Source organism: Lynx rufus, unplaced genomic scaffold (genome assembly GCF_022079265.1).
Source record: "Lynx rufus isolate CCGP_SWC_20201006 ecotype Redwood Valley unplaced genomic scaffold, mLynRuf1.p SCAF_15, whole genome shotgun sequence".
NCBI classification, from domain to species: domain Eukaryota; kingdom Metazoa; phylum Chordata; class Mammalia; order Carnivora; family Felidae; genus Lynx; species Lynx rufus.
Genome location: NW_025814829.1, coordinates 36281975 through 36301732, shown reverse-complemented (window position 1 = coordinate 36301732; position 19758 = coordinate 36281975). Strand labels below are relative to the sequence as shown.

General features: G+C 39.0%; 1 protein-coding gene across 1 annotated transcript in view; it reads right to left on the bottom strand.

Moving 5' to 3' along the window:
* Nucleotides 1–15786, bottom strand: part of XPR1 (xenotropic and polytropic retrovirus receptor 1) — a 212720-nt gene extending 196934 nt beyond the window's left edge. The window contains exon 1 of the mRNA XM_047076861.1: nt 15541–15786. Coding sequence (XP_046932817.1) covers nt 15541–15609 — 69 coding nt within the window. The 5' untranslated portion in view covers nt 15610–15786. The remainder of the gene's footprint in view (nt 1–15540) is intronic.
* Between the last annotated feature and the right edge of the window lie 3972 nt (nt 15787–19758).

Below are 19758 nucleotides of genomic sequence, written 5' to 3'. Positions count from 1 at the left end.
TTCAGTGGCTTATTTTTAATAATGATAGAAATTAACAGCTATACTTTACTGAAGAGTATCTTCTATAGATCAGGCTCTTGCTGGTACTTTCATATATTATTACATATAATTCTCACAATAACCTTGAAAGGTAGGTACTATCCTCATATCACACACAAGAAAACTGAGGTTCAGAGAAAAAACTTTGTAAAGGCCTCACAGACAATAAATGAGGGAAATGCAATTAAGCCAAAAATTTAGATAAAATTAAAGCTACTTTCTCTACTGTCTTCATATATGAACAGATCTCATAAATCCTCAAAGAACATTTTGCTTTATCCTACTTGGTCCTCAAAGTTATCTTCCTCGCTCTGTTAGTAGCCAAATTTCTTTTTTTTTTAATATTAATTATAATCTATTGTCAAATTGGTTTCCATACAACACCCAGTGCTCATCACAACAGGTGCCCTCCTCAATGCCCATCACCTACTTTCCCCTCTTCCCCACCCCCGCATCAATCCTCAGTTTGTTCTCAGTATTTAAGAGTCTCTTATGGTTTTCCTCCCTCCCTCTATGTAACTTTTTCTCCCTTCCTCTCCCCCACGGTCTTCTGTTAAGTTTCTCAGGATCCACATACGAGTGAAAACATATGGTATGTCTTTCTCTGACTGACTTACTTCACTTAGCATAATACCCTCCAGTTCTGTCTACATTGCTACAAATGGCCAAATTTCATTCTTTCTCATTGCCAAGTAGTATTCTATTGTATATATAAACCACATCTTCTTTACCTATTTGTCAGTTGATGGACATTTAGGCTCTTTCCATAATTTAGTAGCCAAATTTCTCAAATGGTAAGTACATACATGTTGTCTCAATGACTTTAACCTCTTAAAACCTGGAAGATAGTTTGCAAAACACAATTTATGTTCAGAATCCACCAATAAGCTCCCTTTGTCACATCCAAAGCCTATTCTTTTCCTTTTTTAATGTTTATTTATTTTTGAGAGAGGAAGAGAGCAGGGGAGGAGCAGATAGAGAGGGAGATAGAATCTGAAGCAGGCTCCAGGCTCTGAGCTGTCAGCACAGAGCCTGACGCAGGGCTCAAACTCTTGAACTACAAGATCCTGACCTGAGCAGAAGTCGGGCACTTTAAGTGACTCAGCCACCCAGGCGCCCCTCCAAGGCCTATTCTTAATTCTCATTCTTACTGACCTGTCCACAGAGCATATCACTGCTAATAACCCATTTATCTCTATATCTCCAGTCTTGTAACAACGTATTTTCCAAGACTTCCTCCGTTTGCATCTTTACTTTTTTGCCTTACATACTTTCCCTTAGTGAATTCTTTAATTACTATCTCAATTATAATAATCTTATCTCTTAATACCATTTTTCAAATCCTAGCTCCTTCTCTACACACAGACATCTCACACATGAAATCAGCATATTTAAGATCTAATTTCATGAGTTTACCATTCCCAAAGGTAGCTATCCTCTACCAGTTTCCCTAGGTTTAAAACTTTATATTGAATTCTTCCCTCCTTCACTCCTTATAAAATGAATATTGAGGCACCTACACAATAAATCACTGTGCTAAGCACTAGAAAGTGATGCATTAAAAAATGTTTAATAGTATTACTTTATGCCTACCAATGATATTTTTATTTAATTTCAAATATTAATGATAATAAAATGATCCAACTACTAAAATATTGTGTATGTTTGCAAATTTCACCATTTGGAAGGAGGTTGTTACTTTAATGGGATATTCTGTGTTTAGCATGGCAGGTTCACAAAATATGCATTAAATTATTATTAATAATCACTGATATCATTAAAAATTTTAAATCATTGTAATTAAAGCTGGTTAAATGGTTTATTAATAAGTGTTCCTTACATAAAACCCACCATGTTAAATAATAGTCTCTAAAATGAAACAAAGGTTAAAGGAGAATTTCAAAATACTGCATTTGATCATTTCTTTCCCTAAAATATTTTTTTTCTCTAATACTGTATGTTTATTTTTATTTTTTTTTCCAACGTTTTTATTTATTTTTGGGACAGAGAGAGACAGGGCATGTACGGGGGAGGGGCAGAGAGAGAGGGAGACACAGAATCGGAAACAGGCTCCAGGCTCCGAGCCATCAGCCCAGAGCCTGACGCGGGGCTCGAACTCACGGACCGCGAGATCGTGACCTGGCTGAAGTCGGAAGCCCAACCGACTGCGCCACCCAAGCGCCCCTAATACTGTATGTTTATAAATCAATTCTACTAAGGCTTCATAACAAAAGAGTGAAAGAAAAAAAAGTTACCAGCTTTCTTCCCAGTTTTCCTTCTATCCCAAAAACTAAAGAAACTGTCAAAAATGTTTAAATCAATCTTTTTATCTCAGCAATAACCATCAACAAGTAACAACAAAAACTTTGTGTTCTGTGAAATATCAGGCTTTTTTAAAAAGGTAAACTTCTTTCATCTTCCATTTATCCAATAAATGAATGAGCAATATCTAAGTTGTTTTTTCCCAGTTAGAGTTTCACTGATTCCCTTCCCCAAGTTGTCTCAAGAATAAATAAATTAGAGGGCACTTGGATGGCCCAGTCAGTTGAGTGACCCGCTCTTGATTTCGGCTCAGGTCATGATCTCATCGTTGTGAGATTGAACCCCAGGTGGGACTCTGCACTGGACATGGAGCCTGCTTAAGATTCTTTCTCTCCCTCTCCCTCTGCCTCCCCCACAAATAAATACATACATACATACATACATACATACATACATAAATAAATATTAAAAGAATAAAATCAACTAGGAACCTGCTCAACTGTTAGTTTCAAACCACTAGAGATAGATATGTAATAATGGCTAATATACATACAACACTTACTATACGTAGTATTATTACTTACCACACATATGTACTAAGTGCTTTCCAATTATTAATTCAGTTAATTTCATATGATCCTCTAAAGTAGGCACTATTATCATGTCCAATTTAAGGATGAGAATACTGTAACACGGAAAGGCTAAATGACTTGCCCAAGCTCACAGGGTTATTATAATAACTTCAATTTCAGTGGTCTCTAAAGCAATGTACTTTCTAATTTCTCCATCTATCAAGAACAGAACTGTTCAAAGTCCATGATACTGACCAAACAAATTCTAGAGAAAACATTTTGCATCCCTCTCTAGCAAATATCTAATGGCAGTATAATTTGAAGTACTTATATTTCAAAACTCCTATTTCAAACAAATATATTCAACTCAAAAAGAAAGGTTTATAAAAAGATGTATGAAATCTGTGATTAGAAGTGGTAACTAACCTGCTTATCAACACTTTTGTTATCTACTATTATAAAAACATTTGAAAAACAATAGAAAGAGATATCTCAATATATCTCACTGATCACATTTGAGTTTATTACCTAAAGTTAAAAAAAGAACTAAATCTGCATTCACTGACTAAACAAAAGAATAAGAAAACACTAGATTGATATCAAAGTAATTTATTTCTAGAGCTCTAGCCACATTCTGTGGGGACAAACATGAACTTTTCTTATTTTCTGCATTCATTCTTCAACCATGCTCTTATAAATTTCTTTCTCAACCTTTAATGACATCCCAGGTAGATCCCATGGCCTTTTGGTCACTTTCAGTTATTTAAAAAAGAAGTTGCTAGGGGCGCCTGGGTGGCTCATTCGGTTAGGCATCTGACTCTTGATTTCAGCTCAGGTCATGATCTTAGGGTCATGAGATCAAGCTTCATGCACAGAGCCCACTTAGAATTCTCTCTCTCCCTCTCTCTGCCCCTCCCATGCTCGCTTACTCTCTCCCTTAAAAACAAAAATTAAAAAAATTAAAAAGTTGCTAAACATGGTAGACACTGCCAGATGCTTGATGTGGACAGGTATCTATTACTCTGCCTGACATATACACAGTAAGCATTAAGTAAAATTACATATCATTACTATCAAATTTTATCAAATCTAAGATGTAATATACACCATTAATAGTAATTAATAGTAATATACACCATTATTTTATGTGCTTATAAAAATGAAAAATGTATCTGCAAATTAACCTATAACACAACATTAATTATAAGACATATCCTGATTTTGGTATTAAAATATGGGAAAAAATACACACTAAAATTGATTAATTAAGCTATTATTCAAGCCCTCAATATTTTCAGCTATACTGTTTGGTTTTCCTGTCTTTGGTCTTATTCTCTCCAATACATCTTCCAAGATCTAAATTATACATTTCACTTTGCACTGATCCCTCTCCACTAACCTCTTCTTTAAAATCCTTGATGTTTCACACCCAGGAAGTGTTTAAACTCAGCAAGGTACTCATCCCTTCATCCCTTGATCCCTCCCAGTCCACCCTTCCAACCTCACTCCATTAGTTCTCCAACATATCCACTAAACCAGATTTCATTAATATGCTTAGATACTTCCACCTATTTATGCCTTTGCCTAGTATTATTCTGTCTGCCTAGATTACCCCCCATGTGGAGCCTGCTTGAGATTCTCTCTCCCTTTCCCTCTGCCCCTCCCCTGCTCATGCTCTCTCTCAAAAATTAAAAAAAATTAAATGTTTATACAGCAGTGATATGCCTCAGCAATGTACATTGGTGAGCAGGAAGCCAATATCCTTATCCCAGGCTCTCCTATCAGCTAGTTTCAAGACTCTGACCACATAATCTTGGCCTCTCTACCTCAATTTATTCATCTATAAAACAGAGAGGTTGAGAAGGTCTTTCTCAACTCTAAAACCAATTCTAGTATTAGAAATTAAATTTTCATTAAAAAACTGAAAAGAACTAAAAGTAGATATCCACTAAAAACTCCCAACAATTCACTCAAGCTATTTGGTTATACTTAAGAATACACATGTGAATTTCACCTCAACTAAAAAAAAAAAAAAAGTCTGTAACTTAAATAATGTCTAATTTACAAGTGAACAGGGAATTTATTTCAAAACCACATAATTGTTCTTAGGTGGTTTTATTACTATATATAAAAAGGTTAAGGACCATTTTTAATATAAATATTAATATTTAACATTAATTCATTAATTATTGATATAAATATCACAGATAACAGGAGTAATGGCTAAAATCAACAAAGCCATTTTCCAAGAAAACTTGAATTGGGCAAGCCCAGAGTGACAAATTTTAAGGCTCAGTTTATACAACATTAATACCATTGAGCTCTCTACAGGAGAAATAATTTTTATAACAAATATATAGCTCTTACTATGTGCCAGGCATTGTTCTAAGCACTTTCTATATTTTAACTCCTTCAATCCTCCCAAAGACCTAGAACTACTATTATTATCCCTATTTTACAGATGAGGAAACTGAAGCACAGAGTGGTTAAGTGACTTGCCTGAGGTCTCTCATCTAGTAAACTGTGGAGCTGGAATATGAGCTAGGCAGTATGGTTTAGAGTTTGTTCTCTACGCATTTTGAACATACTAGCATACAAGGCAAAATAATAAGCAATAAAGTGAATCAGGGTAATTGTGTTAACTCAGCCACTAACCAAGTCATGTAACCCTGAATCACTTAACCTCTCTAAACCTCATTTCCCATTAAGTAAAAAAGGGAATTGGGCTAAATAATCTCAGAAATTCCTTACGGGATAATTAACATTCCATGATCTATCATCTAGAAGCCAAATGCCACAACTGCAGCATACAACAGCTATGCCCACTTTATCTTCCTCTTTTTACTCTTATTACTAATATCTTATCTTTTTCTTATGGCCTCATCTTCATAAGGTCCTCTATTTACCAGCTGCCTATCTAATAATAGTTACCCTGATAATCTTGAGGAAAATATAAATTAACTCTGGCCTCCAGACCACACTCTACTACTTCCAAAACGTGCAGACTGAGACCTAGGACTGAAAATAGACCAGCCATTACTTTAGCAGATGCTCAAGAATAGGTCAGACCACATCAAACTCTATATATGTATAAATAAAGGAACTTATTTATTTTTCCAAAGGTAGTAATAAGAATTAAAAGAAGGTTATCCACAATTAGCAGTATCAACATAATCAATTACTCAATGGCTCTAAGACTCAATTTCCCCAATCTATAAACAGAGCTGACAACCTACCTTAACGGCTTGCTAATAAAGAGAAAATGTTTTTAAAGTACTTAACATAGTGCCTCATACAGTAAGCACTCAAAAAATAACATCTGTTGTTACTTACAATTCCTGTATAAAAGCAAGAGCTCTAGGAGGGCCTGAGTGGCTCAGTCAGTTGAGTGTCCCACTATTGATTTCGGCTCAGGACGTGATCCAAGGGTCATGGGATCAGGCCCTGTGTCAGGCTCCACCACGCTTAAAATTTTCTTTCTCTCTCCACTTAGCCCCTCTCCCTCTCTCTTTCTCTCTCTCTCTCAAATAAAATTTTTTTAAAAAGCAAGAGTTCTAATGTATGACAGATTCAATTTCAAATCCTACTTGGTCTGCTACTTGCTAGGTATGTAGCCATGAACAAATGATTAATCTACAATAAAAATAATAAATCATCTACCTTGCAAAATTGTGAAGATTAAATGAGATTATTCTATGTAAAGCAGCTGACACTGGGTTCCTAACTGCTCGATAAATGTCAATTCCATTCTCCTTAATGACAAGCAGACCACATATCAACTAATTCAATTCAAAGAACAGAGAACGGAATTGAGAATCCCCAAGAAGCCAACTTTTTCCCCCCTTACATCCTTTGCAGTGGGGGAAATACCTGAGAATTCTCATCCAAGAGATTCCCTATTCCCCTACGTGCTTCCTAAAACTGGAGAACTTTTTCTCAGGCCATCTTTGAACCTTCTGAAAGGAGTCCTGTGTTCTAAGGCAGTAACTCTCAGAAACCCTTTCAGGGAGGGGTGCCTGGCTGGCTCATTCAGAAGACCACGCAACTCTTGCCTTGGGGTCATGAGTTTGAGCCCCATTATCAGGTGTAGAGATTGCTTAAGTAAATAAACTCAGAAAAAATTTAAAAAAAAAAGGGGGGGGTGCCTGGGTGGCTCCATCAGTTAAGCGTCCAACTTTTGATTTCAGCTCAGGTCATGATCTCACACTGGTAAGATCAGCTCCGCACTGGGCGTGGAGCCTGCTTCAGATTCTCTCTCTCCCTCTCCCACGCCCTTCCCCTGCTCGTATGCTTGCACACATGCATGCTCTCTCTCTAAAAAGAAAAAAAGAAAAGAAAAAAAAAAAGCAAAGAGAAAGAAAATGAGGAAGAAAGAGAGAGAAAGAGAGAGAAATGAAGGAAGGAAGGAAGGAAGGAAGGAAGGAAGGAAGGAAGGAAGGAACCCTTTCAGGGAGCTCAAAAGATCCAAATTCTTTTTTTTAATAACACTACAAAACTTCACTTGTTTTTTTCATTCTCATTCTTTCACAAGTAAACAGTGGAGTTTTCCAGAGGCTGCATGAAGTGTGATAACATGTCTCTAGTAGAAGGTGTGCTTGTTACGCTCCTGTGTTTTAAGCATTTCTCAGTTTTAATTTGTAATACAACATGTATCAGTAGACACTAGAATCCTCAATAATTTTTAGGAGTTTCAAATGGTTCCAAGACCAAAAAGTTTAAGAACCACTGCTCTAAGGTACAGAAAAAGCCTACAAAGCACATGCATTACTCTGTGAATTACAACTTGACCAATTTAGCCTAAGTAAGTCACACAATAATCTAAAAACGTCCCACTTTACTGAATGATTACATTACAGCCCTTCAATTTTCAAAACAATCTCTTGTTCTCTCATCATTTATGAACAGACAGAACTATGTCTAAGGACTTATATCTCCACATTCCTAGTCCTCAATCTTTGTAAATACTGCAGGTCACCCTCAATGAATAAGAGACTATATTTGCTTAATTAACATATTGTCCTCTTGTTACAGACTATGAAGTTGTAAGTTATGCTTACAGCAGGTTAATTATACTTTCCCCTGACCTCTAATAAATGAACAACTTTTTAAGAATTTTCTGATCAGCCCCTATAGACACCATACCTGCATGATGATGGGAAATGGGTAACTAAATCTGTTCCTAGAAACAAATTAGATGGAAAGGTATTTGAACAAAAAAAGTTCAAAAGTTCAAAAAGCAAAGGAGAAAGTCTCTTAGTCATTTACAAGTGACCCAAATTTATAACAATGTTCCAAGTCCTCAATCTGCAATCTTTCCTTTCTATACCATTTTTAATTCTGAAACACTGCGCTGACTGAAATACAAAGCCAAAACCAGAGGTGCCTGGGTGGTTCAGTTAAGCATCTGACTTTATCTAGGTCATAATCACGTGGTCCCTGAGTTCAAGCCCCACATCAGGCTCTGTGCTGTCATGACAGCACAGAGACTGGAGCCTACTTCAGAGTCTGTGTCTCCCTCTCTCTCTGTACCCCCCCCCCCCATTTGCTCACATGCGCACGTGCCCTCTCTCAAAAAAAAATAAACATTTAAAAATGAAACAAAAACAAAAAATACTATTGTTTTTTCTATTTTTTTTTTTAATATGTATCTACTGGGGGGGGGGGGAGGTGCAGAGAGAGAGGCAGAAAGAGAAACCCAAGCAGGCTCCACACTGCCAGCACAGAGCCTAACTTGGAGCTCGATCTCATGAACTGTCAGATTGTGACCTAAGCCAAAATCAAGAGGGAGATGTTTAACAACAGAGCCACACAGGCACCCCATCTTTTCTATTTTTAAGATAATGAAAGAGCTTGAGTTTCAGGACAAATCTATCAGCCTACAGCAAATAGTAGAACCCCTATAAACAGCTGTTGGAATGAATGGATAATTTAAGGCATTTGTTCATGAGCTTTGTCTACTTGGCTTCTTTCAGCATTTACTAGGTAAAAGGAATACGTGAAAAGGCAAATACAACTGGGTAAGAACCCTATGAATTTTGACACTGCTCTCAATTGCAAAGACTAGTTCAATACCAGGCAATCCACAAACCAGCTTTGGTTAAGCTGCACAACTTGAACAAAGTCTTCCAAACCTTTTTTAAATATCGTATCACTATCAAAAACAAAAACAATAGCTTACTATGTACCTCCTCCAGTATATGTATATTTATTGATAAATTATATCCTTCTACAACTGTGTACATAATAAAACAGAATTTTTTAAATAGTTTCTTTAAAAACAATTTTTTTTTAATATTCATTTATTTTTGAGAGAAAGAGAGACAGTGTGAGCAAGGGAGGGGCAGAGAGAGAGGGAGACACAGAATCTGAAACAGGCTCCAGGCTCTGAGCTGTCAGCAAAGAGTCTGACACAGGGCTCAATCTCGGGAATGGCAAGATCATGACCTGAGCCGAAGGCAGACACTCAATCCTCCGAGCCACCCAGGTGCCCCTAAATAGTTTCTAAAAGATGAGACAATGATAAACAATTTTTATCTTTCATTCATAAATAGTACAAAAATATTTTCAACCTAAGAGATTATCAATAGCAATACTTTTAGAAAACAACATACCTGAAAAGCTTCATTATTTTTAAAAATCTAAGCTTAACATTTTGTGATATAGTATTTCAAAGGTCTAGCTTAAACTTCAGGAATTAGTTGATTATGAAACTTAATTATAATGGTTATAAATTGAAAAACAAACCACAAAAGCTCAATATTCTTAACACATAATATATGTTTATGGTGAAGTTCACTATGGAAGACAGTGAACTTACTTCAGGTGTGCCTGTGTGGCTCAGCCGATCAAGTGTTGGACTCCTGGTTTCAGCTCAGGTCATGATCTCAGAGTTTGTGAGATTGAGCCCTGAGTCAGGCCCTGGACTGATAGTGTGGAGCCTGCTTGGGATTCTCTTTCTCTCCCTCTCTCTCTGTCCTTCCTGCGCTCTCTCTCTCTAAATAAAGTTTTGAAAAAAAATCTTATTTCAAAGAATTATCCTAATTATTTTGAATTGGGGGGGGGCAAACTTCTTGTCAGATCTATTAGAAGTATGATTGTTTTTGTCTGTAATTTGGCTTACCAAAAGCTAGTACTAGAAGTAGAATTGTCAGCTCTGCCACTTTTTTGTTCACATGTGCTTGCTTTAGTGGTATTACTGTTGAGGTTCATTACGGAAGTCTTTTTTTTTTTTTCAAGTTTATTTATTAACTTTGAGAGAGAGAGAGAGAGAGAGAGAGAGACAGAGCAAGTAAGGTAGGGGCAGAAAGAAGAGGAAGAAAGAGGATCCCAAGCAGGCTCCAGGCTCTCAGCACAGAGCCAGATGCGGAGCTTAAACTCATGAACCATGAGATCACGATCTGAGCCAAAATCAAGAGTCAGAGGCTTAACCAACTGAGCTACCCAGGCACCCCTACAGGAGTCTTTTTAAGTCCTATCCATTTTATAAGAGTTAGTTTAGTCGAAACTAGGTAACACCTGTAAATTCTACATAACCATAAACTAGAATAATTGCTATTTGCTTAAAGTGAACACACAAGAAACCTATTAGCAATCCTTCTCTTTTTCTCAGAACACCTCCTAACAAGGCCATCAAACTCACCCATTTATTAAATATTAGTAAAATTTTGTCTTATGCATAAAAAATGAATATAACAGTTCTAATATTATCTTCTCTTACTCAATGGGAGTTTTGGGTACTCTCCTTTGGGGGCCATGGCACGAATATACTTAAAACCCCTAGCCAGCACAACTCAATCAGTCTCTCAAATGCTTTCCAGATTAGGACTGGATTTGAAGCCAGGACTAACTTTCCATGGTCACCCCAGGTCAAATAAGATTCTTAGGTTCTTATGATCTGGGCCTTCATCCAAAAGCTGATCCAAAACCAACCTTGAGGGATGGATGGACAAGTATAATCTTTCCAGGATACTCATCCTAACACACTTTATTATACAAATATAATAAAGAATAGTAATAGGTTCCTCTCTTATACAACATTCATTCACTCATTTAAGAAACATTGGTAAATGCCAGGCATCTTATGGACACAACCATTTACAAGTGTTATCTTAAATACGCTATACCATACTTTCATTTGCAGAAGTGCCCGAAAGAAAAAGTGGTTTGTGCCCCATCGGGTGGCCAAACTGGAAATTTCAAACAAGTTCTAGCAAGACAAGTTAACCCTAACTAATCAACATAATACCTTTGGGAAATTGAAGCCTGCAACACAAGTGTTCTCATGGGATAGTTCTATAAATGAAAATCACAATAATGTCAGGGCAATGTTTTCTTACAATTGAAGATAGGGATGGATGTACAGTTTATGCAGAATCTTTCCTTTTCCAAATCCTGCAAAAAAATTAATCAATGACTATCCCTTTTATTTATTTAAGTTAAATAAAAGTTTCAGTGGGTCAGTTTTCCACTCTCAAATTAAAATCTCATCAAAATTTTCTGAAAGAACTTTAATTTAATAATAGTCCTAAATTTAAGTTCTATCTTCTTCATATATCAAATATAATTAAGCCATTAAAAAAAAACAGAAATTTAAAGCTAGATGGGTCCTCAGAAAATATAGCCCTGCGAGTTTAGAAACCATTAAGACCAGTTCTCTCACCTTACAAAGAACCTAAAACCCAGAAAGAGGAAGTAATTTCATCAGGGTCACACATCTAGGGTGACCTGACTCCCAATGCTTACACATCTATGCTCAAGAGGCTAGCTATCTATATGTGATCCTAGACAGATGACTTAACCTCTCTGGACGTTTGTTTCTTTGTCTGAAAAAAGAGGAAGTAGATAGTGTTCAAATTCCCCTGAAACTCTAAAATCCTGAAATTTAGATACCTCATTATTTTAGGAACCTATTCAACTCCAGTATACACTGAAAAAACCATTCCTGAGAAACCAAAGCAGCACAGGACCCTAGGGATGAAAACACAAGTCAGCAGCCGAAGGCACCAAATATATTTGCTTCTTTTGCTAATATTCTGTAAAATATTAACATGGTCATACTAGTCTATGTGGTTGAAACTGGTCTGTTAATTTTGATTAATCAATTACAGAGCTCTAAAATTGCAATCACTGATTCTAAATTTTTTTTAAAGTGCTCTTATAAAGATTTATTGATGTTCTATTTTCTATGGCAAGATTTACACTCAAACAGATTACTGGAAACAGGGATGGTCTCTGCTCATTTGTGTTTATTCTCTGTAAAAGCTATTCACAAGTGGATCAAACAGATTTTCTTTATATGGTTTCTTCTTATTGCTCTCTTTTATGCTTTATTATTCTGCCTACGAAGATTGAGTTTATGAACTCCACAATTTATTTCTGAATTAGAAATTCTAATAATTTTTAGTTTATGAGTAATAACACTAATAACAATTTTAACATTCCAAAAAGCAAAAACCATTAAAAGTTAAATCAAAAACTATGGGGGCGCCTGAGTGGCTCAGTTGATTAAGCGTCTGACTCTTGATCTTGACTCAGGTCATGATCTCACGGTTGTGAGTTCGAGCCCCACACTAGGCTCTGCGCTGGCAGCAGAGAGCCTGCCTGCGATCCTCTCTCTCTCTCTCTCTCTCTCTCTCTCTCTCTCTCTCTCTCATGCACATGCACCCTCTCTCTCTCAAAATAAATAAACTTTAAAAAAAAAAAACAACAACCTATGAACAGGGTGCCTGAGTGGCTCAGTCAGTTGAGGGTCCCATTCTTGATTTTGGCTCAGGTCATGATCCAGCATCAGGCTCCGTGCTAAGAATGGCGATTTTCTAAGCTTAAGATTTTCTCTCTCTCTCCCTGTCCCTCTTTCTCTGCCCCCCTCCCCACTGGCACACTGTCTCTTAAACAAACAAAAACCTATGAATCACAATGGACCTTGAAAAGCTCTCTGGCCCTATATATTCTTATCTTATGGAAAAGGAAAGAGCCCTGGAAAGATAAAAAGATTGTCCCCAGGGTCTCATGGCTAACATATACAATAACGAGCATTTATTGTGTGGCCATGTATACACAATAATACACATAATTATAGATGTAAAACAAAATTTTCAGTTTCTATCTAATGCTCTGCTTATCTCAAATAAAATTTAATGTAGTGAAATGACATAAAAACCAAAGAAGCTCAACAGTTCATCATGGTCCACAGCACTAGAAAGCACCCTAGTCTAGACATCAGGGGTAATACCCTAGAATTTCACCACTAGTGCTTGAAAAACAAATTCAAGTGTCTATTGCATGAACAGTGTTTCATGAGCATAATCTTCATATATCAGAAACTACGTGTTACTGCATTATAAGAAGATTCTTTTCTCCAGCAACAGCTAACATCTTTTAGGATGTCATTTTTCCCCAAAGTTTTTAAGTTGCCAAAATGCCCAGACTCTGAAAACTCTTATTTATGCCTCTTTAAATATTTTCAAAGGAACAGCACCAGCTCTTGAGAAACAATATAGCAACACAAATCCCAACCCTATAAAGAAATCTTTTTAATGGCTCCAATTCACAAAGAAAAGTGCCCCTTATTTAATTGTGCCTACCAAACAATGAGTTCATCTGGGACAGGAGTTAGGTAGTAGGGACTCTGCAGAATAAAATTTCAATTAGCCACAATAAATGAAATTTTTTTTAACACCTTATAATTGCCCCAGGAAAGATAATGCAGTCACACATGTGCTCAGGAATTCTGTCCCTCTGTAACCAACCTAGAGTAACCCAATTGGGGCTAGTGTCCAAAGGGAGTATATGAATGAGGAGTCCCAGAATTACTGTGGTCACTCCAGCCACAAAGCTGACATTACAAATCAAGAGGTAATTGCATTTTCAAACTAAATCTTATGTTTCCCCTTCCAGCCTCAGCTACTCCAAATTAATACAATTCTATGAAAGTGCTGTAATACTTAAAATTAATCACAGCATACAACTAGCCACTATTACTTTTGCCCAAATCGAGCATTCCATACATACTACATAACAAGTAGAAGATGTTGCTTCAGCATGCTTTTCCTATGCCTCTGTGAAGAACTGGCAGTGGTGCTGAAAATTACTACTACAAGATGAAAGACCAATGCCCTCCTTTCAATAAAAACCATCATCTGGACTCTAGCCAAGGTTTTAAAACTGACCGAGTGTTATTGGAAACAATAAATCAAAAACTCCACAGGCTGAAAAGCTAGTCCCTTATTTTATTCTTACAAAATGTAGCCACAAAACACTAAAGAAAATTAAGTGAAAGAAAGCATTAATAATTCTGGGTGTTTCATTTCTGGCAATAATCAAATACTGTATGTTACAAGGTGAATTTATTTTACAATCTTCAAGGTTCTGTTTACTTACACCTCTTTCCCTGTCTTCCCCAATTATTACAACTGCTTTATGAAAAATAAACTTGTGCTATTGCCTAAACATCCTATCACTGAACTTAAATAGACATAGACAACTAAAACATTTTAATTCATAAAATGTAGCTAACATATTTGAGTTCGTATTGATTTTATACTCTTTGTTCCTGCACATACATAGATGTGAATTCCTGGAGGTTACAGATAAGTCTTTCTTTCTCTATCCAGGAGCTGAATTGCCAGTTACTGAGAATAACCTATTGCAGTGCTTCAAAGCTCTTTAGGTATCTTGCCTTCTGAAAATATACATGGGTTCATTATCCTTACTCGTTCCTATATTAATGTAAGGTTCCTCATCAGTACCTACTGAATACCCTCCAAGCTGTTATCACAGCAATTAGGGGGGAAGGGGCCATGATATCTACAATACACAGGTATGTTTTAAAAGTACATTGTTTACAATACAGTACTTTTCTCCCTGGCTAACCAAATTTTAGAAAAGAAAACCTGAAAAATTTAATTATTCTCTTCTCTTCCCTTCTTCCTCTTCCTCCTTCGCTCCATTCCAAAACAACAGGACAGTCAAAACCAGAGATGTGATTACTTTGTATACTTCATGCAATCAGTAAAAAGACCGTCACCGTCTTATTATCAAAACAGAATAGATGATTACAATACGTTTGCATACAGTAACCACTGCATATGTGATATACATTTAAATCAAATTTCAACCCTGTTACAAAGCCTTTGTCAACAGTGGGCAAGTGGGGAAAAGCGGAAGGGCTCTGTGGAATGAAGAAAATCGCTAACGGGGCTTATCTCGGAAGAGGATTCCTTGGTGAGAGGTGAGCAGAGAGAAACAAAACCTAACCTTGGCGAGGGGGCGCTCGCCCAGGGTGGGGACGAGAGGTCAGAGTGAGTGGGGAGGAGGGGATTAGCGCGGAACCGCCGCGACCCCGGGCTGCCCTCCCACCACTACTCCCCCACCTGCGGCTCGCCCTCCCACCACTATTCCCCAGCCCCGGCGGAGCTGTGCCCTCCCTCCCGGCCCGCCGCCTGCATATCCGTTACCCCGGCGGCAGCGGGGCTGCGGGGGAGGGGAAGGTCAGCGGGGCCCAGAGCGGGGCAGCCGCGGCGGGGATGCCGCAGTGGCTCCCCGCGGCACCAGGTCAAAGTCCGCCCAGGCGCGGGGAGGCAGCAGGAGCGGAAGGCGGCAGCGGAGGTCTGCACTGGCGAGATGGTGGCCCCTCCGAGTCCTCCCACACCCCAGCTGCTGCCGGTACCTCATACTGGATGTACTGCTTCCTCCACTCGGGAGTGATGTGCGCGGAGAGGTGCTCGGCGAACTTCATCCTGCCGTTTCCCCCTCACTCCCACTCCGGTCCAGCAGTTACTGGCGGCGGCGGCGGCGGCAACAGCGACTCCGACTCCTCCCCACATGGGCCCCGGCGCGGCACGGCGCTGCGCTTCTCTCCTCCTCCGCCGCCGCCGAGGTCTCCTCAGAGCCGCCCTCCCGCCATCTTCCTCCTCCTCTCCATAGCCCCGCCCCGTCCCGCCCTCTAGACGTCATCGCCATGGTAACCGCCTACGCCGCACCAACGGAGAGGGAGGGATAGGGGGCGGGGTTTGGGGGGGACATTCCTCGAGGCTCCTCCCCTTCTGGGCCGGACGTGCTGGAGGCACCTCCCCTGACCTCTTCCGTCTGACTCCCGTTGGCCTTACAGCTGCTCTCTACCGCCTGCCTGGAAAGCGGTAGTTTTGTTATTGCAATTAGTATTAACACGTAGAAAAAATAATTCACACAAGACGTTTGTATTTGCAAAGAATTGTGCAGTTTTTCATTTTAATATTTGTTCTTCATAAAACTCTTAAGGATGGATCAACATTAATCCAAATTGAGTGAGTAAAACAGGCTAAATAGTTAAGGACCAAATGTATTTAAAAGAACTGTATTTTACATGCTGTAGGTGCTCAATAAATGCTTGTTGAATTTAATTACAGACGTCAGTGCCAAAAATTGCACGCTGCTTATGAATTGCAATGCAATTATCTAGTCCCAGGGCTACCAGAAAGGTCAATAACAACACCTGAAGCCAAACCAGTACTGGGGAGGGATGTAGCCAGAGAAGAGTACTACCTGGACCTGTGACTTCCTGGGGATTCCGAGTGAGGTTGAGAGGAAAACCAATATTGGGAGGAAAGAGAATCCCCTAGGGGTACCGTGGCAACCCCACCCCCAGGAAGACCAGAAATGAATCAGCATGGAGCCTGAACTGTCCTAAGGAAGCATAGGGAATAAAACGCTCACAGAGTTTGGAGCTCCTTTTGAGTGTGGGAGTGCTTGTCCTAGAGGATCTGATTTGGGACAGAAACCAAAGTTCTTCCCTGAGTGAAGAAGCCTTGGATAATAACAGCTAGCATTAATGAAGCACTCACTGTGTGCATTCCAAACACTGTTCTAAACCCCTTACATGTACTCTGCTGTCCTTTAATTCCCACGATTTTGATGAGACCCAAAGAGACCAGGGACTACTGTGACCAGGACAGTATTCCAAGATATCAATCTTTGCTGTTGGGTTGTTTGTTTGTTTGTTTGTTTGTTTTTCTCTCCTTTCCCCTTTCCCTTCCTCTTGACTCATGCCAGTAGGCGTTCTGCAATCATTTCCTCTGGAGAGAGATTAGACATGATGGAAAATAGGCGTAGGCTATGAGTCTTTCTAACTCTGGTACAAAAGTTTCAACCACTGGTAAAAGGGTAGTCATGCTAAGAAGGAAAAAAAAAAGAGTGAGGACTCCTCCCACCTCAACATCATACTCCTCTCCCCACCATAACAATCCCCCTCTACTGGAGGTTAACATTCCTAGGAGAAACAGATAGGTAAAGAGAAGACTATGACCCCAGTAAAGAGACAGAACCACAGAGAGAAAATGGCTGCATGATGCACCTAGCAAGATGGAACCAGGAGCAAGTACAAAATAGAATGCTGGGCCCTTAGCCAGGTATGAACTAGAATGCTACATTCTTGGCAGCAACTCCCGTTGACCATGCATCCTGCTCTCAACAGCGCCATACTTTGCTGTCTTCACTGTGCATAAGATTCTGGATCCAGGGCCTGACCCAGGAAAGAATGGAAATCCTCAATACTAGCTCTATAACCAACAATTGTTAGTATTTCTCATGCCTGATCCAGAGCTCCGGCACTCAGTTAGATATGAAAATCTTCATTTATTACAGAAGTAGATTTAATGTTTCCTTATTCTGCATTGCTTCAGGTGTTTCACCGCCAGAAACATCAAATTCTTATTATTTATTGAACAGGTAACTTCTGCAGAGCTCTGTGCTAGATTCTATAAATAATAGCCTGAGTAACTTTATTCTGAATCAGAAGGGCCCCTCGCTTACACTTTCTTTTGTAAATAGGCAAATAAGTCTTCATTTAACAAAACTATACTGAGTACTATGATATGCTGGTCATGCCACTTTGGGAATGAAGGACAGTTCAAAAATAGGGGTGCCTGGCTGGCAGTTGATAGAGCATGCAACTCTTGATCTTGGGGTCATGAATTCAAGTCTTACAATGGGAATGGAGCCCACTGAAAAACAACAACAAAAAAAATTTAGTAAGACTGTCTTTTTTTTTTTTTCAAGGACATCACAGTCTGGTCAGAGAGAGAAGCAAACAGACCAAGAGCTAGACTCTAGTGTGATACATGCTGTATTCGAGGTATGTACAAGGAAACAAACATGCAACTGACTGGGAAGGAAAGGATGACATTCCAGAGAAGGTGCCTTTGAAATATATTCAAACAACTATGACAGAGAGAAAGACACTCCAAAGATCTCAAAGGCAGAAAGCAAAGAGAAGTCAAGATTGTTAAAAAAGGTCAAAAAGTTGTCTGTCTGGAATATCCTTTAAGGCAGCTAAATGTCCACTCTTCAGAGAAACTCTCCCTGGTCCCTTCCCTTCTTTCCACAGTCTGGCTCCCACATCGCCCTGGAGCAATCCCCTCACTGTGTAGTCAATGGTAATTTGTGTCAGACTATGAGCTCCTTGAAGACAAATTGTTCATTTCTCTTGTTTTCTCCAGTTTAGCACGGCACCTGGCATTTAAGTATTCCATAAATGTTAGAGGAACAAAGAAAAGAAAGAAGGGAGGTAAAAAGGAAGAGAGAGGCAGAAGAGGAATGAAAGGGCAATTTTCATGGAAGGAAGTTGCAGGAAATAAAATTAAGTTGGAACAAGACTGTGAAGGAATACATGATGACCACAGAGGCATGATGTGGGTCTTTGAAGATACTGAAGCAGTTAAGTGACTAGCTGTGGCTTAGGAAAGCAGTAGTAGATTCCTAGTTTAGAACACTAGATCAGGAAATAGACCTAAATCAAAATACCAACTCTGGTATTTTTTTGATGTTTATTTATTTATTTTGAGAGAGAATCCCAAGCAGGCCCCGTGCTGTCTGCGCAGAGCCCTCACTAACCATGAGATCATGACCTGAGCTGAAACCAAGAGTCAGACACTTAACTGAGACACCCAGGCACCCCAACTCTGGCATTTTTAATAGGCGTGACCTTAGGCAAAGTACACTAGCTCCTAATGCCTCAGTTTCTTCATCTCTCAAATGGGGATAATAACACCTCAGGTTATGGGGATTAAATGAGATCTGCATATAAAGGGCTTAGCACAATGACTGGTTGACCATTCGATAATCAGCAGCCCCTAAAAAGCCTCTGTCAGCAGTATGAAGGGTGGACTAGAATGAGGACAAATCAGAGACCAATATACTAACAAGGACCTACATAGCACTTTCTCTGTGCCAGATGCTATTTTAAATACTTTACAAATACAAAGTTATTTAGTCCTCACAAGGACCCCAGGAGGTAACCACTGTCATTATACTCATTTTACAGATGAGTAAACTGAGACAGAATACTTAAGAATCTTGCTCAGGGGCGTCGAGGTAGCTCAGTCAGTTGGGCTCCAATTCTCGACTTTGGTTCAGGTTTTGATCTCAATGGTTCGTGAGTTCGAGTCCCACGTTGGGGCTTGCTTGGGATTCTCTCTCTCTCTTTCAAAATAAATAAATAAGCATTAAAAAAAAAAGAATCTTGCTCAAAATCACCTAGCTAGTAAATGGTAGAGCTGGGTTTGAACCCTGGCAATCCAGCTCCAGAGTCCTTGTTCTTGACCACTACATTATGCTATTGTTGCCCATCATAGTAATGGACAGAAGGAGGTATAACATGGGATTCTAACTCTAGTGAGTAAATGGATGATGTTGCCATGAACTGAGATAAGGAATGGAAGTGGTGGGCGCGTTTGGGGGATTCCTGGTTGTGTTAAATAGTTAGGAGTCTATGAGACATGCAGTACTCCAATTGGCAATATGATCTAGGGCTCTGAAAAGAAACAGAAGAGCTGAAGACTAGGGGGAGCCATTCATATTTAAGTGAAAAGTAAGTCCTGATAAATCTGCCTATGGAGGGAACATACGCTGA